Raw genomic sequence first — 23,860 nt, forward strand, 5'->3', positions numbered from 1 at the left:
TTCTGCTGTTATCTTTATTATTTCCCTCCATCAACTTTAAATGTATTCTGTTCTTTTGTGAATTTATTAAGTTAACTTAAATGCATTGCTTAATAATGCTAGTCTGTCTTCTTTTTCTAACTTAAGCAATTTGTGCTATAAATTTTCCTATAAATGTTTCTTTAGCTATATTCTATAAGTTTTAATGAATATTGTTTTCATTAAATTTACCTTTGAAAATTTTCTAGTTTTGATTTTTCTTCTGTGACTCATAAGTTGTTTAGAAGGGCTTTTTTTTAAAAAAAAAAACAACCCTAAACATGATTTTTTTCTTGTTATATTTAAAAAATGATTTATAGTTTAATTACTTTGTGGTCAGATAATGTGATCTGCAAAAATTATCAATCTTTTGATCTTGAGGCTAGCTTTGTGGCTTGGCATATGGTCAGTTTTCATAAGTATTCCATAATGGTTAAAAAGAATGTAAATTTTTAAACTGCTGGAAATAAAGTTGTATATATGTCCATTGGACTAAGCTTGTAAATTGTGCTGTTCAAATTTTACATATCCTCTCTAAATTTTCTGTTTATGATTAATTAATGCTTAGTTTATACCATTAAAGTATTCATATTAATTTATGCTTAATTTATTTAAATGCACATTAAAATTTTCCACTGTTAGAGTAGATGTTGTAGTTCTGTGGTCTTTGTAATTTTGCCCATTTTTGATTCCTATATTTTGAAGTGATGTGTAAACATAGTTTAGAATTGTCATACTTCCTATTATACTTTCTACTACTTTTATAATTAAGTCCATGACCATCTTTATTTCTAGTGCTGTTTTTTACAATAAAGAACATTTGACTTTAATATTGAGGCCAGAGACTTCCCTGATGGCACAGTGGTTAAGAATCCGCCTGCCAATGCAGGGGACAAGGGTTCAATCCCTGGTCCAGGAAGATCCCACATGCCACGGAGCAACTAAGCCCCTACACCACAACTACTGAGCCTGTGCTCTAGAGCCCGTGAGCCACAACTACTGGGCCTGCACTCCACAGTTACTGAAGCCCGCGTGCCCTCGAGCCTGCATGCCACAACTGCTGAGCCCACACACTGCAACTACTGAAGTCTGCACACTCTAGGGCCCACATGCCACAACTACTGAGCCCACGTGCTACAACTACTGAAGCCTGCACGCCTAGAGCCTGTACTCCACAACAAGAGGAGCCACCGCAATGAGAAGCCCATGCACCGCAATGAAGAGTAGCCCCTGCTCGCCACAACTAGAGAAAAGCCCGCGTGCAGCAACGAAGACCCAATGCAGGCAAAAATATATATATATATATATATATATATAGAGAGAGAGAGAGAGAGAGAGAGAGAGAGAGAGGCCAACTTTCTATTGGTTAAAGTTTGCTTCTTGTATCTTTTTCTGTCCTGTAACTGTTTGTACTCTATTTTTTTATCTATATATTTTTTTAACTTTTACCTGGGGAGTTGTTTTCAATTATAGTTACTGTTATTACTCATATATTAGGATTTATTTATATCATTCATTATGTACTGTCTCCTCTTCCTTCTTGCACCATTTTCATCTTCTCATTCCATTATTTTTCTCCTTTTGTTTGCAAGTTCTACCAAGCCTCTTGGTTAACACATGTAGTTAACAAAGTCTCAAATTAATTAATATTTTTGTTTTTCTTCTTCTGAGCAGCATAAAGACTTTAAATGCTTTAGCTGTGATAAATACATTCTAATATATCTGGTAATTTTCTTTGGTGTTTAATTCTAGCCTGATTCTTCCTCTCTCTCCCCCAACAAAACCACCAACCTGTGCATAGTTTAACCATATACATAACATTCTCTTTTCCATCTCAGCCTTTCCGCTTTCTGCCAAAAATATATCCTTTAAACTTCCTTCTTTTGATATATCTTTTGTGGTAAATGCTGTTTTTGATTTTTCTGAATTTTCTTTGTTTGACCTCATTCTTGAAAGATAACTTTATTAGATATGGAATTCTTATTTGACAGTTTATGTCTCTCTCAACTTTTTCACCATATTATCCTTGTCACTCAGCCTCTCTTCATATTCTTCACCTCTCTCTCTCTCAGTCCTCCTCTCCCTCCCCCTCCCTTCCCCCTCCTTCCCCTCCTTCTCCTTCTCCTTCTCCTCCTTCTTCTTTTTCCTCTTCAAGTGCATTCTGGAAGAATTTTGAACCTACCTTCCAATTTACTAATTCTCTATTCAGCTTTGTCTCACCTACTATTTAATCTATTTATTATTTAATCCTATTTTAAATTCAATACTCATTTTTTATTTACAGAAATTCTATTTGGTCTTTTTAAAAATCTGCTTCATTATTTTTTATAATGCTTCTTCTTCATCCTTATTTTCATGCTTCCCTATAATTTCCTTAAACATATTGCAAGTAATTACTTTATATTCTGTGCCTTATAAAGGTTGTTGTGAATATGTTTTTCCTTTATATGCCCTGGAATCTTTTGTGTTTTGAGTTTTCTTATGCTGGGCTTTTAATTTTTCCTAGAACTTTATTTTGGGGAGTATTTTGATATCTGGGTTGAAGACGAATTCCTCCAGAGAGCACTACCTACTCCAGGGCCATCCAAAATTAATGCTCCACTTTAGGTTTTTTGGGGACCATATGAGAAGCATGGATGGGACAGCAAAAACCTACAAGAGTTGTATTTATGAAATCTCTCCACACAGCAGAAAAATGGAGATAGCCAAATTTCCTTGCTGTTTCTTTCTGAAAATCAAGCTTCCTTTCTTACTTAATCTAAGGCCTTTAGGACCTAAGGTTTATTCAGGGGTCTTCTGTTATATTTTCCCACTTGGATAGGCCTGAGACTTTGTTTCTTTACTCCTGTGCCTCAGGGAGACATCAAAGTGAAGCTCAAGGTCTGCAGGTTTCCACAGACACACTCAGGGCACCATCTGGCTTTGCTGTTTCCTTTGCTGTTTCCTGTGTCTAAGACCCTTGTTTGCCTTTCATTTTGGGAAACCTTGCTTTCAGTAATTCTTCTCTTAATGTCAACTCAGTGATAGGTTTAAAAGCTTGTTTCTTTGTTTTATATTTCATCCAACATTTAATTATTTCCATCAGGATATATAGCCTGCCACATTGCTGGGAATAAAGTCTTGAGGTTGGAAATTTCTGGATAATTCTGTATGGGAAAAGAGGATTAAACTTGGGCTTAGAAGCGGTCAGATCTGGGCTCGAGACCAGCTTCAATATTTCTAGTTACCTGTTTCCTCAGCTTTACTAACACCTTCCATTTGTTTCTTGAATTTCTCTTTACAAAGTACTTTCACCAATACCGTGTATTTTGAGAGTTCGGTGATGTTGTTCCCATTTGGTGAACAGATGAGACCACTTGGGGGGACACCACCCTGACCTGGAACCCAGATCTTCTAACACCTAGAAGAATTCTCTTTTCATTCTAATTTGTGCTGTCCTGGGTGAAATGATTTAAAAGCCACCAGGGTGGATTCCACCTTGTTGTGTGGGGCAAGTCGCTGCTTGGACACTGCCTTGACGGAGTTTCTGAGTCCACAACTGGCTTCTGGACGAAGTCCCTTGCTGCCAACATCACAGGAGATGAAATGCCATATATTTGCTTTCCAAAATTTAAATGGCCTTTCTAACTTAAAAAAAAATCCACAATTCTTGTATGAACATAAAACAAATCTTTTTTGAAGTAATAACAGGGGGAGACAGCCTTTGTGTACATCGGCTAAAGGAAGCTGTTGTCCTGTTTATGATCAGTTTCCTTAGGGGTGTGAGTGAGAGATGAGCCTGGTTGGTCTTTGGTGATGGGAGTTTGGTGTCAGAGAAACAAGGATGTGGGGGAAGGTTGGGAAGCCACCTGATCGGCCACCATGTCACCTGGGGCTTCAGTCCTGGGACTGGTGGTGCAGTTTTCTTCAGTAACCAAAACACTGACCTAGCCTAACGTAGGGCAGAAATGTGAAGTCCATTTGTCTTCCCCTTTTCCATTTACGCAATATTGGGAAGGTTTGATCGGGCTGTGTGGTCAGCACCCATCACAGGCTGCCCTGGTAGTCAGTGTTTGAGCCAACTACCTTGGAGGTGGTATAGATCTTTTTTTTTTTTTTTTTTTTCAAGTAGATGATGTACTTTTTGGTAGATCTTCTTAATGCTTAGCCCATTTACAGTCTGTGTCAAAAACCCAGTCTTCCTCCTGTGTTTCTTCTCTCTTCCATCACACTACTGTCACACTCACAGTGCTTCTGACGCCAGATGTGCAGGGCTTTCCCCACCAAGCAATTCTCTGCTGGGCGTCCTACAATTTAACTCATTTCCAACACTCTCTATCTGGAGAGAGCCTCAGATCCCACAGGTGAAGGGCGCAGTCCCACCAGACTGCCCGCATTTCAGGCTCCAGTCACAACTCCAGGTTGTCACTTGTGTTTCTGATCAAGCAGCTGCAAATCTGAGGTTCCCATGACCCCCTCCTCCGGTGTGATTAATTTGCTAGAGCAGCTCACAGAACTCAGGGAAACACTTCCTGACATTTACCATTTTATTAAAGGATTTGATAAAGGATGCAGATGAGCAGCCAGAAAAAAAGATACATACGGTGAGGTCTGGGAGAGTCCTGAGCATAGGACATTGTGTCCCCATGGAGTTGGGGTCACCCTCCCGGTACGTGGATATGTTCACCAACCTGAAAGCTCTCTGAATCCCCTACTTTTGGGATTTTTGTGGTGGCTTCATCATGTCGGTCTGATCATTCATGAACTGTTTCTAGTCCCCCTCCCCTCTCTGGAGAATGGGAGATGAAAATTCCAAGCTTCTAATCATGGCTTGGTCTTTCTGGTGACCAGCAAGCACCTCTCCAGGAGCCCCCAGACTCTGCTCAGTAGAACAAAAGGTACTCCTCGTGCTCTTACCACTTAGGAGTTTACACAGATTTTAGGAGCTCTGTGCCAGGAACCAGGGGCAGAGAGCAAAATATATATTATATATATTTTTTCTATTATTTTACACATTCCCTTCCTGTTCAGGCTGAGATCCCCAATCAAGGCTGCTAGGGGCAAGTTAGAAGGGTTGTTTTCCCTGAGAAATCATACTGCAGGTGATACAACATTTCACAAAAGGCAGATGTCGTTGAGGCCGCTTCCTTAGAAGACAGCGAGGCAGTAGCAGTCATTAAGACTTCCAGGGTTTCTCCTGGAGACCGTAAACCCCGTGGAGAGGCTAATCAGATGAGCATACTGGGCAAATTAATGGCTACTGCCTTTTTAGTTGTTTCTCAAATGTGTACCTTACTATTCAAATCTCGCCATCAAATTTATGCTCTGCTAAGGCCGTTGGTCAGAGGTAAGATAAAGTTATTTCCCGTTAAAGTGTATCTTTATCTGAATCCTGCCCATGCTTTTATCAGCTCCCCTAACAGTGTTATGGAAAAAGGTGATTTCTCCCTTTTGAAGGCTTACTCTTACATTTATGTTTCAGGTCATTGTGGCATATAATCAACACTGGAAAAAAGCAAAAGCTGTCCTGGGGATTTAGACCTCCGGGAGATTAGGATGTTGTGATATGCAAAGTCACACCCCATCTTGGTGACTGTTCTTAGCTCTCTCTAGCGTGAGGAGTAATATTTATGATTCCTAATAAGAATTTTTCATCAGTCAGTGTAGGGTGGATGCGGGGAGCCAAAGCGGCTTCTGTCATTTCAAAACCCTTAATCCTCCTCGGCTGATGCTTTGCTGTTTCCCAGGATTGGTGCTTCCGGGACTTGACAAAAGGACCACCATCTTCTTCTCCTCAAGTCAGTTTCTTTCCCTACCACTCGTGCTTCCTCTGCACTTTTCGCACATTGTGCCTGGGTTGGTTCTTTTTTTTTCTTTTTCAGAACAAAATCCTCTTTGGAGATGCAGACTGGGGTTATGCAAGGAACTTACAGTCTGCTTTACTCTGTTTGTATTTCCTGCCTCTGACATTTGCTTTCAGACTAATTATGAGCTTTTTGGTACCTTCTCCTTTTCCCCATTGCTCCTTCCTTAAACAGGGCTGAGCGGTCCTTTCCATCATGAGATGGAAATCTCGTCTGGCTCAGGTGGCTGAAGAATCAGCCTGCCTAGAAGCAGGGAATGGAGGACGTGACCTTTCATGGCCATATAATGTCTTTCTGTCCCCAAGGACCTTGGCCTTTTGCCAAAGTACTTAATTGAGTGAAGTTATGTTTGTGAAAGAATAAATAGTCTCTACCATTTATATATTCATTCTGTCACTGTGTTTTGCTGACTTCTCCTCACAGGCAGTGTGCTGGGTCCTAAGGCGTCAACAGTGACCCTGATAGTCACATGCCTACAGGGGCTATAAAACAAATAGGCAGTTAACATTGCTATAACTACAACTATGCTAGGAAAATCTGTGATTTTTTTCTCTATTTAGAAATAATTCACAATTTCTTAAGGACTGCATTAACCTTCGGTAGGTAATTTGACCTGAGCCTCCATCTCTCACCCATATAACAGGCCCAACTTCTACATCATTGTGTTGTTCTAGGGATGCAGTGAAGCCAGGTAATGAAAGCTTCCTAGTACAGTCTGGCAGATGGAGGCTCTCAATGACTGACGGTTTTGTTGTCCTTCCTCTGATGGAACACTCCTGGTACCTGGTAAACAGTTTCCACTTCTCTTCTTTTCTCGTTCATTGAAACAGCACTCCACCTGCCCTTCCTTCAGACCCTTAGAATCTCGTGTTGCTTCCCTTTCTGTAGCTTCTTAAATTTTTCCCCAGTATTTAGCCCAGATATCTGGGAGGTGGCTGTTAGTCTCTGGAGAACAGAGAGACTCCTGCTCTGAAGGCTCTAGGAGGATTCTGGGGTCATCCTCATAGGATGAGCCCAGGGAAGTGTGTGTGTGTGTGTGTGTGTGTGTGTGTGTGTGTGTTACACACACACACACCATATGTCTGGAGGGTGGGCTGTGATAAGGAAGAATTCAATGAGGGCCCAGCTCACCTCCCTTTCTCACGTTATCCTGAGCCAGTGAAGTTCCGAGCCTGACTCTAACCCTTCTCCTCCATTGGATGCAGCCCTGTCTTCTTCCTTTGTGAAACCTCCCCTGATTATCAGGTCTTTAGCCATTCATTCAGTATGTACATTTATTGAGCACCTAGGGAGTGCAGGCACAGGGTACACAGCCTCTGCCCTCGCAGAGCTGAGAATCTAGTGGAAGGGAGATAGATGCTAGACAATCACATAAATGAAAAGAGTGGTGCTAAGTGTTACGAAGGACAGGTGCAGAGGGCAGTCAGAGCCTGTTACACCTGCTGGTGGGGCCAGGGAAGGCCTCTGAGGAAGTGACATTTAAAGAGACTTGCAGGGTGAGTAGGAGTTTGTTAGGCAGAAAAGGGATGCTCATCACTGTGTTTCCTTAGAGCCCTGAAGAGTACACATCATCTGGTCCAGTTTTCATATTACCCTTCATGTCATTAATTTGTTCATTCACTTGTCTTTATTGAGCACCAATGATGTGCCTGGCACTGTTCTTGATGTGAAGGATATAATGGCAACAGACACAGACACCATCTTGGTGTCTTGGTCATGGAGCCATTCTGGTCCGTGGAACTCACATGCTTGTTATCTTTGTATGTGCTTTGTATGTGTTTTGTTTCCTCTTCCATGTTCTCAGATGCACTGTGGGGAGGTAGCATGGTTTTGAGAAAGAGCATAAGTAGAAAAAACAGATGAAAGGGAAAAGAGATCAGATTTTAACTTAGGGCCTAAGGCGTGCCAGGCGCTTTGTCCAGTGTGCCATGGACACTCTATCATTGGTTCTCTCAGTTGCTCTGTGGACAGCTGTTGACTTATAGATGGCAAGGCTGAACTTCAGGAGTTAAGCTCCTCTCCTTAGGTCACACAGGTAGGAGGTGATGGGGTCAGGTCGCCTACCTGGGTCCTCCAGCTGGGCTACAAGAGCACTTCTTACCTGTGCTCAGTCCCTACTTCACCTCTGCCTCACTGTAGGTTCTCAATTCATTTTACATCTCTGTGGTTGTATCCACTAGGTCTTCTTGGCTACCTTCAGTGGGCCAGGATGGTTCTCTCCATCCCTCTGGATCGGGCGGTCAAGTGTTGTTGGCTTCAACAGTCTCAAACTCTGCCTGCCTCCCCCAAGGAGCTTAGGACCCCCCCATTCTCCTTTGTCCCAGCTCCTTACCAGCTGAAAGATTTAACTCTTGTTAAATCTTAAGGCTGATGGTACCAGAGTAAGTCATTCTACCTGAGGCTGTTGGCCACTCTGACCTGCCTGGAATCACAGACAGCTCTACTGCAGGGGTGAATAAACTTAACCCTCCACCCTTGGATTATATCAATTGCAATGAACTCTTGTTTTTAAAAGAAATTTTAGAGGAATCATTGGCGTGAAATTCAGAAGATTTCTGGGATTTTGAGAATTCTCTTCATTCCAGCCAAGATAGACTTTTTGTCTCCTACATCAGAGCAAAACAATCGCATTACTGCTGGATTAGAGAGAAGGAGAGACTTAAAAAAAAAATCACTGTGGGTACTGAGTCTATTCTGTAATATTATCAGAATTTCCCCTCGAAATTATAACTCTGGTTCGGTAGCTACATCAGATGCTAATGATCTTCTGTCAGTCATTTCATGAGGAATAATAACTGGCTTTCCTGTTCGGTTGAATGAGTTAGGCTACAGATGCACTGTGGACCCACGTTCTAAGATTTGTAGCGATCTTCTTTCATCCTTTTTTGAAAGTGAAATCTCTTAATTAATAACTTAGAATGTTAATCAATATAGCTTGTCATAAAAAAGAAAACAGAACGGGCATCTTAGCTAGAATGAGCTATGCATTGAGAAACTATGAAACTATGAATGAGAAACTAATCCTCTTAAGGGATTTGGGGCCACAGGGACATAAAAATAGGTTTCAACACAGTGAAACTTGGAGTCGTAGAAGCAAGCTATGCGATGATGGGTCATGTAGCATAAGAATGGCCTGCTGGTTGTCTGACCCTCTCATCTGAGAGCTTCAGGCGTCTGCAGAGCGGGGTGGGAACAGTATCTCCGCTGGCTCCTTTAAGTGTGTTCATTTGACCAGCTAAGATCATTTTACATCTGCTGAGGGCCACGGGGGCTGCAGAATTGTGAGAGGCTGAGAACCCGGTTCCAGAATTCTCTGTGAGCAAGCATGCAGTTATGTAACTGAAGAGCTGCAGATTGCAAGAGTGGAGCTTGTGAAGGCTTTTCTTTGAGGATGGAACTTTACAGAACCAGGCCGGGTACAGCAGGAGCATGGCAGCTGCGGCAGCCGGCAGTGTTAGGAGAGCGATCACCCGGCGCCCAGTAAGGACGCTAAGCATGTCACAGGTCCTCCTGAACGCATCCTCACAAATGAGGAAACTGAGGCCCCCAGAGATGAGCTCACATGGGAGAAAGTGGCAGAGTTGAGTCCACATATGCTCGGTTTGCCCGAAAAGCCCGCTTTCTTCAACAGCGCACAATACTCCCTCCGGTTGAATGGATTATTCAATCCTCAAATCTCCTGTGTAACTTAATTTGTTGTTGTTATTGGTTTAAACAGAACCACCCCAAACTTGTCGAGTGCTTCTTTGCTCTAGTGTGAAGAGAAGGGATGAATTGGTGTGTGTCATGCTCAGCGCAAGCTTAGGAGGTCATTTAAACAGTGGACCGTTAGCACCGGAAGGCAGGTGAGCTCTCGAGTTGGCAGCCTTGCAGACCCAGCCCCCAGCCCTGCTGGCCCATGGATGAGTTCATTTGGTCTGTACTGTATTCATTTTTGATGAGTTGTTGATATTTAAAATGGAGACATTTCCCATAAATATCAGGGTTTCCTTCTTCTGTTATAAGATCAAAACTTCTGAGAACACTGAGCCCGTGTGGCAGACACCAGCTTGAGCAGAGGTGGGGCTGCACCTTTAAACAGGCAGGTGTTCCCCAGTTTGCCCCAGTCCTCACTACTCTCAGATGTCTCCCAACAGCAAGGCCAGGTATTAGTTGCCATTTATAATCACAAATGAAGCATTAATTTTTTCTGGAAGTGAAGTACTTCCTGGATCTGAGCGTCTAGCAATAGAACCCAGGAGGGTTTTCTGTTGCAAAAAAAATGGACTCAACATCCAACTACTTTACTCATGTTCCCCATCTGCCTGGCTCCCCCGGGCGTGGTGTGGTGGCCGCTTGTGGTTCAGCCTCTTATTTTGCAGAGCAACCTGAAGCCCAGAGAGGGAAAGCAACTTGTCCAAGATCGTGCATTCAGTTAATGGCAGAGCCAAGGTGGGACCTGGATCCCTGACTTCCAACAGCCCTCTCCTGCTTGTCAGGGTCTGCAAAGTGCTGACTAAGCATGCTTGTTCCCACATCCTTGGTTTTGGGTGGTCTTGTGGAGATGCACTGGCAAACTCAAAACACCCTTCAACATGAAAAGTTACTCAACCACTTGGTATTGCCCTTCTCCCTCTTGGAAAAGAAAATACTAACTCTTTGAGGATCATATAATGAAAAATTTGTACAACCGCATTAGAACACAATTCCATTTGTGGTGCCAGGAATTATCAGTTTGTCTGGGGAAATTCGTTATAATTAGCAGAAGTGAAAAATACAACACGAAAAGCTGGGTCTGTCCTCCTGATTCTTATCTCGTTTGCTTTTAAAGCTTTTTTCTTTGGTGCTGGTTTTCTTATTTCTTGCAATCCTTGGGGTCCAAACCTCTTCCACTTGGTTGAAAAGTCAACTGGGGAGGAAAAAGCAAAACAACATTCTTTCACCTAAGCTGTCTCAGTAAATAGACCTTTCTTTGCAAAGGGAATGTTGTAAACCTGTGACAATTCATCTATGCAGCTGGAGAGAAGAATCAGTGATTTCCTTTCAGAATCACTGGGCAGGCAGATAGACCTGTTAATGCGACATGCCTGGCATCACCACCTGGGCCAGCAACTGGTACTGTGATGCTTTGCTTATTGACTCTTCATTGATGACAGCCAAGTGAGCACTGAAAATGCCAGAAACGGGGTGGGGAAGCCACACTCTTTCATCTGCTTCCTAGTTTAGAGGCTCCAAGAGCATCCTTACTTTTCACAGCCAGATCAACATAGAAATATTTACGATCAGCTGCTTCCAGCCAAGAAACCCTGCTACAAGCTCTGAAAGGAAGGGGCATATGCTCTTCCCACCATCACCATGAGTGCTTGTGTGTGTGTGTGTGTGTGTGTGTGTGTGTGTGTGTGTGTGTGTGTGTGTGTGTGTTCTAAACTCTGTTCTACCCCTTAAGAGGTAGACTCAGTTTTCTCTCACACCACTGGCTTGGGACTGTTCTAATCATATTTCTGTTAATAATGTTAGCAAAATATGAATGCATTTATCCTGTTTTATAATCCCGATCTTCCAAACTGTCCAGTGCTCTGCCTGCATCTTTGCTCAATTCTCAGTTTTATTTCCTAATCATGCTGGAAGCAAGGACCGTGTTTCAGGGGGAAGACGGTCACTTGGAACGAATGTCATCTCACCTGCCCCTCACTAGCATAAAAACTTCTACAGCCCCTCAGGGTCTCAAATGCATGTTTCTTTGAGAAGAGAAGAGGGTGGTGTTTGGCTAGAATTGGAAAGAATTTCTTTAAAAACCTTTCTGTTTTCTTTTTCTCCCAGTTGAACTTGAATCTAAGCCTTGGTAAGTCCCAGGATCTCAGAGCTGGAAGGCTCATGGGAGATTACATCCTGGTCCCAAACCCCCAGCCTCACAGGAGGAGGTGGCAGAAAAACTGTGGGATCCTCTGAATTCAGGATGGTTTGGTAGAGCCTAATTCTTATTCAGTTGGTATTTGGGAAAGCAGGAATTTTGACAAAGCGCCTGAGCTGCCCACAGCTGGGACGTGCCTCCTGGGCCAGAAGGAAGTGCCTCAGAAGCCCTTTGCCAAAGGACATCATGCTGGTTCAGTAACTGTAGGAATATAAGTGAGAAAGTGACAAGCGTAAGGTTTAGCATGGAATCCGAGTCTCTCATGTCAGCTAGACAAGGGTGCACAGTGCTGCTCTAAAAGTGCTGCCCGGAGGCCCAATAGGATGTGAGACTGGCTGCTGCTGGTTGCCCACGTGATCCAGGCTGTTGAACTCAGCCTTTAAAATGCCTTTGAATTCCTCCTCCTTTTCAAAGAAGTAGATGCTTCTCCATTTTGGAGGACCTGCAGCGTGGGTCCCGCTGAGCAGGAGAGAGTATGCTTTACCTCCTCTCCAAAGAATGAGCCACAGCCTCACTGTCAAAACTGGCCAAATTTGAGTTCGTGGGGGCAAGGAGGTGACCGGGTGGAAGCTGAGCGTCTGGCCTCAAACCACCTGCCCCAGGACTTGACCTTGGAGGGTTTTCAGCGGCCCCTTTCTTGTCCATCTTGTGAATATGCCCAGGGGCTCAGGGCTGTTGGCTGCTGAGCCGGGACTCATATGTCTTAAAGTCTCCAAACCATTTTTTATGGGGACACATACAAATTCCTGCTCAACATCCCCTCTATGCTCATTGACCTTCTTTTTAATGAGACTTCTTTTCCCAAGAGATGACAACTTGGCAACACCCAGGGCTGCCTCTTCTCTGATTTAAATCTTGGAAACTTTCATCCATAACCCTACAAAGCCCCAGGGCAGATCTTTTAGGCTCGCCACATTCAATGTACAGTCATCCCTCAGCATCCTTCGGGGAATGGTACCAGGAGCCCCACAGATACTCAAATCCATGGATGCTCAAGATGCTTATATAAATGGAGTAGCAGTAATTAGGTGGGTAGACTGCTAAACTGTCAGATTTGAACGAAGTCCGTTACTCCTCCTGTAAGGGCTCAGAATGAGGCCGGTACCCACCAGAACCGAGTGTCCAGCCCTCCCCCACTCTGTTACCTCAGGGCAGAGTGTGAACGAAAAGCAGAGACAGAGCAAAGTGGGTGAGGATGGGCAATTAAGAACCCGTTGCACTTGCTAGGAGGGTGATGGCCGAATGGGGCCGCTTTGGACACCCTGTAAATCAGTTAATACCCTTCATCATAGCAGACAATCCAGAACAGGCCTGGGCAATGCAGTTTGGCGCCTAGTTTTACTTTAAACAGAATATTCAGTATATGTTGGCAGTGCTTTCCTGTTTGAGCACAAGTCATTGTTCAGAAATGTTTAAGTGCTTCATTTTTATTCCTGAGATAAACCTGGCTTAATATCCTGTTTAAAAACAAAAATACTCTGTTACTTGTTTAATTTGATTGCTGAAAAAGTTCTGCTTTGGTACAAGCTTGTGTTCATACTTGGGGAACCCCGTTTAAGAAGACACGTTATTATCAGAGATAATTTGTTAAAGTTGCAGGTTATTCATTCTTATGTACTATAACCATGATTATCTTGAACCTACAATTTAGGCTCTTGCTTTTTTCTCTTAGCATCGTGTCCTAAGTATTGTCTGTAGTGCTACATAGTCACAGTAATTTCCATGGTTGCATCATAATCCACTGAATGGAAATATCCCAGTTCTTTATCTTTACATTTTCCCATAATTATAAATAACTTTGAGCAGAATATCTTCTAGATTTCTCTGTAGTTTTGTATTATTTCCTGAAGATGGACTCTCAGAGATGTTGTATAACGAGGATGAATGTGCTGTAGGCCAGACCTTCTCAGACTTTGGGGCACACACAGCTCGCTTGTGGATCTGGTGAAATACGGATTCTAACTCAGTAGGTCTGGGGTGGGTCTGACATTCTGTATTTGTGACAAACTCATTGATGCCGAGGCCGCTGGTCAGGTTTCAGACAGTCTCTTAAATCCTTGGTGTTATGACGTTAGACCCATTCTACCAAATCTACCAAATCACCGTGCGGTCTGGTTACCTAGGAGCTCTGCCCCTCAGGCCTCAGGAGTATTTTCTCATCAAGAGAAAAGTTTTGAATAGGCTGGTGTCTAGAGAAGGTGGGAGCTGTAGCCTCTGCCTTCAACAAAAGCATCTAAACTCACTCCTGGCTGCCATTAGACTCACCTGGGGAGGACTTCCCTGGTGGCGCAGTGGTTAAGAATCTGCCTGCTAATGCAGGGGACACGGATTCGAGCCCTGGTGCGGGAAGATCCCACATGCCGCGGAGCAACTAAGCCCGTGCGCCACAACTACTGAGCCTGCGCTCTAGAGCCCGCGAGCCACAACTACTGAGCCCACATGCCACAACTACTGAAGCCCACACGCCCTAGAGCCCATGCTCCACAACAAGAGAAGCCAGCGCAATGAGAAGCCTGCGCACTGCAGTGAAGAATAGCCCCCACTCGCCGCAACTAGAGAAAGCCGCGTGCAGCGACAAAGACCTAACGCAGCCAAAAATAAATAAATAAATAATTATTTTAAAAAAATAGAATCACCTGGGGAGTTCCCCCCCCCCCCGCACACACACACACAAAGGCACGCACGCACACCACTAAGGTCCACTTCAGACCAGTGCAAACAGAATGTCTGACAATGATACCTGGCTACCAGTAGTTTTGAAAGCTTCCCAGGTTTTAAAGGTGACTCCGTGTGTAGCCGGGGTTGAGGACCGTTGTTCTAAGCCCACAGAAGACCCACCTTACTCACTGAGTTCAACTGTGGTTTAAACCTGACTGGATGGAAAGCTTGGGGTTCACATTACTACCGCCGACTCCACACTTTTGACAGTGGATTCAGCACAGCTATGAGTTGTCTTTGCAATTCTAAAAATTAATAACCATAATCTGTAAGAGAAAATAAGGAATTTGTCATCATTGGTTTCTCTGTCAAACTCACTTCCCCACAGCACTTGCTGTTCCAGCTTTACTGAGTGCCGCCGAGCCAGAAATCCCTTACTTTCCCTCCCCCTCCAAAGCTATGCTGTCATCACAGTCATTTGTTTTGCATGCACTCTTTTTTCTTGTAGAAATCAACACATTGTATTAAAACTCTCTATTAGCGTGGCCATCACCTTCATTCAGACCGTGAGCCCCTTGAGACCAGATATAGACTCTGAGGCATCTTTTTATTCCCCCGCACCTCGGTCAGTGCCTGTCTAGCACACAGTAGACACCCATTAAGTCATTGTTGAATGAATGAATGAATGAAATAGAATAGATTTTGATCACATGCGAGCCTGGAAGGTCATTCTCATTGTTGACCTATTCTCATTCTCATACCAGCGTGGTTCTAGCAAGAGCACAGATTGCCTAGATGGTGCCTGGTGCCAACATGGCCTTGGCCCTGGTAGTGTGCAAGATGGCAGACAGAACGCTCAGGGTGCCCTGTGTCCCTGCTGCTTCCCACCTGCTAGAGTAACACCTGCTGTTTCTCTTCGGCAGTTGCCTTTTCGGGACTCGGCTTCACGACGTTTTACTTGGCTGGCAAGCTGCACTGCTTCACCGAGAGTGGGCGGGGGAAGAGCTGGCGGCTCTGTGCTGCCATCCTGCCCCTGTACTGCGCCATGATGATCGCCCTGTCCCGCATGTGCGACTACAAACATCACTGGCAAGGTGAGTTCCTGCCTGGGGCCCGCCCAGTCCTTGGGCCGTCTGCCTCTCTCCTGCAGGGAAGCGGGGAGACATACACCTACTGGGGAGAGGTAAGTGCCCACTGTGAGAAACCAGAGTAGGCTGAAATGACAGAGCAGACACAGTTTTAAAGAAAATGCACCTGTTCAGGTGAGTTCTGGCCTTCATACTGTCCTTGCTGGGGACAGAATCGGAGTTCTTCCCCCTCCTTCATGCTCCAGTAGACCCCTCAGGTCCTGCTAGGATGGCAGGCGCTCAGTCACAGACTCAGATGGACTTCCCTGCTGGACCCCTTGCCTCCATCTCAGACTTGATGCCAGGTGGTTGTTGGCTCCTTTCACATCTCAGATCCATCCCACAAGGACATATCTGTCACCATGTCCAGGCCAGGGATGGATGCCAGCAGCCACTGCAAGGCTGAGTGAGGCTTACCTGTGTGTATCAGTCCTGGGGAATCTGTGCAAAGTCAAAATAACACAGAACAAGTGAGGGGCTTGTTCCTGGAATAAAACTAAACCATGCCACGCCCCTCTGCAGATCGGCTGCAGCTCTCAGCTTGACTGGACCACAGTAGCATCTGCCACTGCAAGAAAGGGAGCAGAGGCAGAGGCGATGTCCACAGGATGTGTGGCCTCTGGGAGCGCAGGGTCTAGGGCTGTGTTTCCCAAAGGCCGATCCTCAGATCACCTGGACCAGGCCGCTCTGAGCTAGGAGCTGGATTCTTGGGGGTGGGTCTGGAGTGGCGGCCAGGAATCTGCATTGTTAACAAGCCAGTTTGTTAATTCTGATGACATCTGAGAATTACCATGGAGAGCTCCACTGTGTCAGCCTTCAGCAAACGCACTGAATTAAATGCGCCTAATCCAGCTTCCCTGGACGAGTGGCCTCTTCTGCGATTGGTCTGTGGCCTCCACCTGCTCTTCCCTTCCTGTCTTCCTACTGTCAGCAGGCGCCATTCCCCTCCTCCCCCTTTTCTGACCGCCCTCTTCTCACCTCTTCCCAGGTGTTCCAGTAGTAGTGAGGCGGCAGTTGAGGCTAGAGGTGAGGGGAACTCCTAGTTGGAGGTGCCTTTGCCCCACCTTCTCCGGAAGCCTTCTGCTCCGTCTCTGGCCTCAGCTCCACCCTCCACCCTCCTGGAACTCACGTTCTGGGTGTCATGAGCCTCCAGCTTCAGCCTGGCGGGTGAAGGGGGAAAGGGAGACTGATGCGCGGTCTGGACAGGTGGAGGCATCAAGCACTGATGGGGGTCTTGAGGCCATGCTGATGGGGGCAGTCAGTTGAGGCCCATCAGGCTAGACCCGGAGCCCTCCCTTGTTCTCTGCTTTTATCAGTGACTTGGATGAAGTTCTGGGTACATGAGACCACATAATGAGAGAGGGGCAGGGAGAGGATCGCTGAGCCAACAGCACAAGGGTAAACCATTGCACCCTTGGAACTAGGAATATTTTCCAACAGAATCATTGTGGCGCGTATGATTAGGGCATTTCCCCATGAGAACTGTTATGGGCTAGATGGCATTTCACGGACTGCTTCTCATTTATCCTTGTAAACTGTAGTTTCTTCTTCTGAACATGGGAACAATAATCCCCCGATATTTCCCAGAGCCGTTTCACAGGCTGAATGAAATGATGGATCTGAGTGTACTTTGTAAATGAAAATGTATTGCACCAATGTGAGTCGGTATTGTCGTTGCTTAGTGCATCATTTCTAAAGAAGGATGTGTGTGTTTCCCAAACCACTGATTTCGAGGTGGACATGCTTTTGGAACATGGTCTGTTTGTAAGCCGTGAATCCCTGGTTTCCACTTTTATTCAGCCACTTAGGACCTGGGAAATGATTAAGGGTTTTAGAGTTGAAGAGATTTTGGCTTCATCTTGGAAGGTAGTAAGAGCTTTTGGGTAGTGATCTTGTCTTGAAAACCTAAGACGTGAGGTTGGCCTCTATTAAATGCTCTTTTGTTACTCATTACCGAGCTGCGGCTGGCGTGTCATGAAAGGATGAAGGATCACAGCTCTTGGCTTTGGGGAAATGCTGGACTTCTGATGCAGCTGGTGCACTCGAGGCCTGCTGGCAACAGGGCTTCACACCCATTCTGTCCAACTGGCACAGAAAGGAACTTGGAGCAGTAGAGGGAGAATATTAATGCTCTGTGGGCTGATGGGAAAGCAAAGCAAGAGAATCTATGATCAGTGATGTTTAGGGCCATACTTGGGATGGGGGGGGGGCAAGCCAAAATTGCATCATGGTAGACTCCTGCAGCCAAAACTGAATGTACCCCAGTTGGTACAGGTCATGGGTGTGGCCCAGCTATCCATTCGGCTGTGCCATCGTCTGTTCAGTTTGTACCCAGGAGTCAGCCAGGGGTGGAGCGTGCCTTTCCTGGGATCCTCTAATGGGCTCCGAGTCAGGCTTATTTCACCTGAATTCCCCTTTATGAGGCCATCCGTCACTGTCTATACCAGTGGTCTCAATGGGGGCAACTGAACCTCCCAGGGGACATTTAGCAATGACTGGAGACATCTTCGCAAGTAGAGGTGGTGTCTGTGGTGGGTGCTACTGGCATCTCGTAGGTAGAGGCCAGGGATGCTACTAAACATCCTACAGTGCACAAGATAGCACCTTCCCCACAGCCCCAATGTCTGTTGCTGAGGTTGAGAAAGCCTGACCTGTAGCCACATCTCAGCTCCATCTTTCTTTCCCTTATTACGTCTTAAGAAGACGCAATGTTCAGTGAGTGGAAAATTGTATTCATTCAACACTCATTTATTAAGGGAGAAATCAAAGAGGCTGCCAGGGTTTCCAGAAGGGATGGATAGTGAGGCCTTCGACTGCTGTGCAGGTGGGTGTTTGAGGCAGGATGCCCGACCGAGAGTAATAAGTTGTTGCTCTTTGGTGGACTGAGGTGTCCAGTGCCCGTGGGCGGGGGTCATCTGTCATGATGAGAATTCATGGGGAGACCCATAGGCAGCAGCACAACCCGAGAACCTCTCATTATAGACTTCAGTTAACAACATTAATATTACGAGACTTTTATGACTCCATTCCAATTTTGATTTAAGCAACTGCGCCTGATGTGGCAGGATATCCAATTACTCGATTACATATTCATATACAGTAAATAGCCCGTAATCTCAAACGCTTTGCTCTGTTCATTATCATAGGGGTTTTCTGTTATCGACGCCCTTCTGGTCTTTTCTGCCTTTCCAGCTCCACTCCAAACACACAAGTCTGTTGTTTCATTAAGTGAGGAAAATGGAGGGCACAGGGCATGGTCTGGAGGGGCAGTGAAACACTTAGCAGGACCTCTTCAGAAATAAAAGCACTGGCTGGATAATAAATCTTTATGTGACTAAGGTTCTCCACGTCTTTGTGACATGCTGGCTTTCGGGTCAGCCAGAAGCTAGAGAGTCCATGGGTGAGGCCGACCACAGGGCCAGTGCTTCACAAAGAAGCTTACCTTTGTGATTAACTGTGTGTTTCAGAGTTAAAACTTGTGGAATTTGCATGCTGGGAAGAACATCTGTAGAGAAAAATGCACAGAAAGAACAGAGCACCTCATTGAAGCCTCTTCTGCCCCAACTTACAGTCTTGTTTGAGTGTGGTGTCCAGTCAGTGGACAGTTATAGCTAGAAGTGGCAGGAGTGTGTTGTTTTTCTCCATTAATGGACATAATGAGGAGCTGCCTCTGCCCTCAAATCCCTGGATCTGGGTCCAGGCTTTCCTTGTGTGACTCCAGCTTTCGGGTAGCCTTCTAACCAACGCTGATTCTCTAATCATAGGTCATTTTAAGCAGCGCTGAGTGCCTGTGTAGTGTTTCGTCATAAGAAAGAGCACCTCCCTCTGAATATAATCCAGAAAACCATGTCTCAAGGGAGGAAGCAGTCATTTGTTTCCACCCAGCCTGAGGCTGGAACGCATCCATGTCAGTCACAGATGCCATGCTTGACTGGGCTGAAAATTTCAAGATGGTGCCATTGCCTTTGCCAGGTTTCTCTGACTGGGCTGTGAAGGGTCTGTGATGTGAAATGAATTTATGTGTAGTTTCCAGTCTCTGCAGATGCGGTGTTTGGGGACAGAGACACAGCGCCCGACTGTACGTGAGCCACACTAAAAAGCCAGGTAGAGGCTGCTCCCTCCTCTCCCCCACATTCACCCTACACACACGCACACGCACGCACGCACGCACACACACGCGCACGCACGCACACACGCGCGCACGCACGCACGCACACACACACACAGTTGAGGCACACACACTGTTCACCAGGCCTCCCTCCCTTGGGCTGTCAGAACCAATCTCTAAATTTTCTAAATGAAGTGACTTGAAAAGGAGACTTTGGAATGAAACCATTGTTCCCACCAAAACCCACCAGCCTTACATAGAACAAGAACACTGAGATTCTCCCTCCGAGATCCTCCGTCCTGAGTGAACTGATCTCCCCTCATCTTCCCTCTGCAGTCAGCTGTCCCGGGTGGTGGGGTCTGCATTCACATTTGTCTTCAGCTGCCAGATGCTGCTTGGGGTCTGGGGACCTCTGAGCCTTGACTGCCCATGAGTCTGCCCATCTCTGCCTTCATACCCAGGGCATCCCCGAGAGAGGGCTCGAGCAGTCTGCAGCCCCAGGCCACCCCCTCCCTTTTAATCAGAACCCACTGGACAGGGAGCTTTGGGCCTCAAGAGAGGCTTTCTCAGCCAGGCCCTCTGCCCTGGCGTCCCTCATTCCTTAGTTCCCAGGGAAGATAGGTTTGGGCTGCTCCCAAGTCTCGTTGACCACCTGGCTTCACTTATCCGAGGGAATGCTCTCCTCTGTTTTCTGTGATTTTCTCTGGTTTCTTCTGTTGGCTCTATGTTCAGAATAGTTCCAGAATCCAACTTCCTTTTCCCACTGTAGTCCACCCTCACCTGTTGCCTGGCTTATTGCTGAAGCCCGGCTACCATTCTCCCTCCTTCCTCCTTTGCCCCTCACACTGCAGCCAGAACGAGCCTTTAAAGCCCTGTCACATGTGGTGCCTCACCTCCGCGAAAAGCCCCTGGTCACTCCCCATTGCTGTCAGCGTCAAAGCCCAGGTCCTGCAGTGGCATTAAGATCTGGTCCCTCGGTTCCTGCCTTCCTGTTAGTATTCTGCACTGCCCCTCCTTGTTCATGCCAGTGCTTTCCCACCTCAGGACCTTTGCACTGGCTTTCTCCCGTGCCTGGAATGCTCTTCTCTCAGATGTGTGTGTGGCTCCTTCCCTTCCCCCTCCTAATCTTAGGTCGAGTGAAGCCGTCTTAAGTGACCATTCTGCTGAAATCGCAGCCCGTCCACCACACTCCCTGTGGCTCTCACCTTTGCTCATTTATGACCACCGTCTGACAAACTAAGTCATTTCTTAGTATTGATTATTGTCCGGTCTTATCTACTTGAGTAGGAGTCTGCAAACTTTTTCTGTAAAGGGTCAGATAGTAAATATCTTAGGCTTTATGTGGGTCATACAGTCTCTGTTGTAGCTACTCAAGTTGGCAATGGTGGCGTGAAAGCAGCTATAGACAGCATGTAAATGAATGGTGCACATAGTTTGCTGAGCTCTGTACTAGAATATACTCTCTGTGTGTGCAGGGATTTGTGTCTCTTTTGTTGGCATGACACTTAGTAGGTACTTGTGTTAGTTTCCTAGGGCTGCTGTAACAAAGTTCCCCAAACTGAGTGGCTTGGAAGAATAGAAATCGTCTCATGGTCCTGGAGGCTAGAAGCGGAAAATCAAGGTGTTGGCCGGCCACACTCCCTCTGACGCCTGTACGGGAAAGAGCCTTCCTCGCCTCTTCCAGCTTATTAGTCCCAGATATTTCTTGGCTTATGGAGGCATAATTCCAGTCTCTGCCTCCATCTTTATATGGTATTTTCCTTGTGTTTCTTCACATCATCTTCCCTCTGTGTGTGTCTGTCCCTGTGTCCAAATTTCTCCTTTTTATAAGGACACCAGTCATAGTAGATTAGAGCCCATTCTACTGATCTGATTTTAACTTTCTCATCTTTATACGGACTCTATATCCAAATAAGGCTATATTCTGAGGTACTGGGGGTTAGGACTTCAGCATATCTTTTGGAGGAACAATTCTTGATGCATAACAGTGCTCAATAAATATGTGTGGAATGAATGAATGAATGATTTTGACTAAATCATATTCCTTTCTTACTAGTATCTTTTTTTCTATACACTGGTTTTACTAAAATTATTCTTTGCAAGTTCTTTCTCTTCAAAAAGGAACAAAAGAAGTGACCTTTACAGTTCACCCATTCACTCATGCACTGTGTTGCCTGTGTCCAGGCATTCTGTGGTGGAGGCCATCAGTACTGAGGTAGACAGACTTGGCTCTGCCCTGCCAGCTTACAGTGTACCAGGTGGATTGTGCATTCTCTGTGCTATGTAAGTTCTTTTATAGAAACTCAAAGTCACAAAAACAGGACGCTTCATTAGTAGTAGAATAAAAAGAACAGAAACAATCATGTGAGGTTGTTGAGTTATCCAGAGCTGGTATTTACCCTAGGGTCTTGGGTCATAGAGCCCAAGGCACACAAGGTCCCAAGTCACACCAGCTGAGTGATGTTGGGTGTTGCCATGGCAACAGAGAGGGCTGTGTTCCTCCCAAGGACTTGACAGCACATCTTCAGAAGCCTTTCTGCTTGTTTGTGTCAGAGCAGGTGAGCAGGGCTGTCACCTCAGTAGACCAGACTCCATGAGACCCTTTCCTGTCCTTTGACCTCATAAGAAGGGGTTGGGGTCATGCCCATTTTGTGGGTAAGGATTCAAATCCAAGTTGCCTGATTCAAAGTCTAGCCCTCTTTCTACTACCATTGGAGCATACTAGGTGTTGATTCTAACCTCCCCTTTTAAATAGCTTTGTTGAGGTATAATTCATAACTCATAATTCATAAATTCTCCCTTTTAAAGTGCACAATTCAAAGGTTTTTAGTATCTTCAGAGTTGTGCAACCATCACCACCATCTAATTCCAGAAAATGTTCACGTCCTCCATCCACTGCAGCCCCTGGCAGCCACGAATCTACTTTCTTTCTCTGGATCTCCCTCTTCTGGACATTGCGTATTCTGGGCATCACACAATAGGTGGCCTTTTGTGGCTGGTGGTGTCTGTTCTTTAGTGCATCTTGTAAATGTTGTTCAGTGCATCTCAGTTCACCAAACATTTACTGAATGTTTGCTGGGCTCCGGGGAAGTGAAGGTGAGGCAGTCAAGGGGGGAGTCAACACCGAGAGGTAGATGTGGGCTGAGAGGTGCACAGGCAGCAGCCCAGAGAGCCAGTGGGGACCCTGGTCCAGGCTGAGGGGACGTGGAACACCCTTCTTTTCCAGCCCACACCAGAAGCCTAGTCAACTTACGTCCTATAGACTTACAATGACACCACCCCCTGAGAGAAGATGGACCTTCCTTCAGTTTCTCAGACTTGCCACGCCCCTTCCTCCCTCTGCCTAGAAGACTGCGCTGTCCTCCCTGCCTCCGCTTCCCCCTCCCCCGGGTTCACACCTGGTTGTCCTGCAGGGCTGGCTGGTGGGTCTTGTCCTCAGTGAAACTCCCCCGGTCCAGACAAGCCAGGCCACTCTCTGGCTGATCTCACAGACCCACCTGCTCCCTCATGGCGTGCACTGTAGCTGCAGCTCACTGATAAGACTGTCACTTCCCCTAGGACTGGGAACGTGTCTGTTTTGTTCAGCCTCGTGTCCTAGGACCGGGCATCACGCCTGACACCTGATCCCTGTGCAACATACGTGATGGATGAATGACATGAAGGCTGAGTGAGGAGACTGCAGCGTGTGTGCTCCGGGGACACGGAGCTCCACACATGCCCCCACTGAATCACAGCCCCACCTTGTCCCATGCTACCATATTTGGGGTGAAGTCAAACCCAAGTAGTTTCTTTCCCTAATAAAGGCCCACTTGTCCCCTGCCTGCTTTTCTGTCAGCACACGCTCTATAGAATGTGAATGTGATTTCATCAAGTGGCACTTGGTGGCATTCTCTCTCATAAAGTAAGTCATTTTGTAAATCTTGTTCACCACCTTTGTGATGAACAGAGCCCCGGATGACTTTGTTGAGAAGGCGCCTTCGCTAGACCTTTCATTGCCCTGGTTACTTCTGATAACTGTGGTGGCACCTATGATACCACTTTTTACTCATTCCATTAAATGGGAAAACAACACTGACAGCAATCACCATTCTCTGGCTTGCTGCCGCACCAGTCAGCCTGGGGAACATATACTCAGAATGATTTGATGTCTTTTGGTCAGTGATGCACCTAATAAAATGCCTTGTCACAGAAAATAGAAAGTCAAATGGCATTATTT

The 23,860-nt window shown here is 45.8% G+C and overlaps 1 protein-coding gene across 5 annotated transcripts in view; it reads left to right on the plus strand.

The window, feature by feature from the left end:
- PLPP4 (phospholipid phosphatase 4) overlaps positions 1–23,860 on the plus strand; it is a 118,836-nt gene that overhangs the window by 90,645 nt on the left and 4,331 nt on the right. For 3 of the 5 annotated variants that reach the window (XM_027113136.1, XM_027113138.1, XM_027113139.1), the window contains one exon: positions 15,333–15,503. The exons of 1 other annotated variant lie outside the window; for it this stretch is intronic. In XM_027113136.1, coding sequence (XP_026968937.1) covers positions 15,333–15,503 — 171 coding nt within the window. Of the gene's footprint in view, positions 1–15,332; positions 15,504–23,860 lie in introns of those variants that run through there. One more of the 5 variants, XM_027113141.1, reaches the window with a different exon arrangement.

Source organism: Aethalodelphis obliquidens, unplaced genomic scaffold, assembly GCF_003676395.1.
Source record: "Aethalodelphis obliquidens isolate GAN/ISIS:26980383/991018 unplaced genomic scaffold, ASM367639v1 scaffold11, whole genome shotgun sequence".
Classification (NCBI taxonomy): domain Eukaryota; kingdom Metazoa; phylum Chordata; class Mammalia; order Artiodactyla; family Delphinidae; genus Aethalodelphis; species Aethalodelphis obliquidens.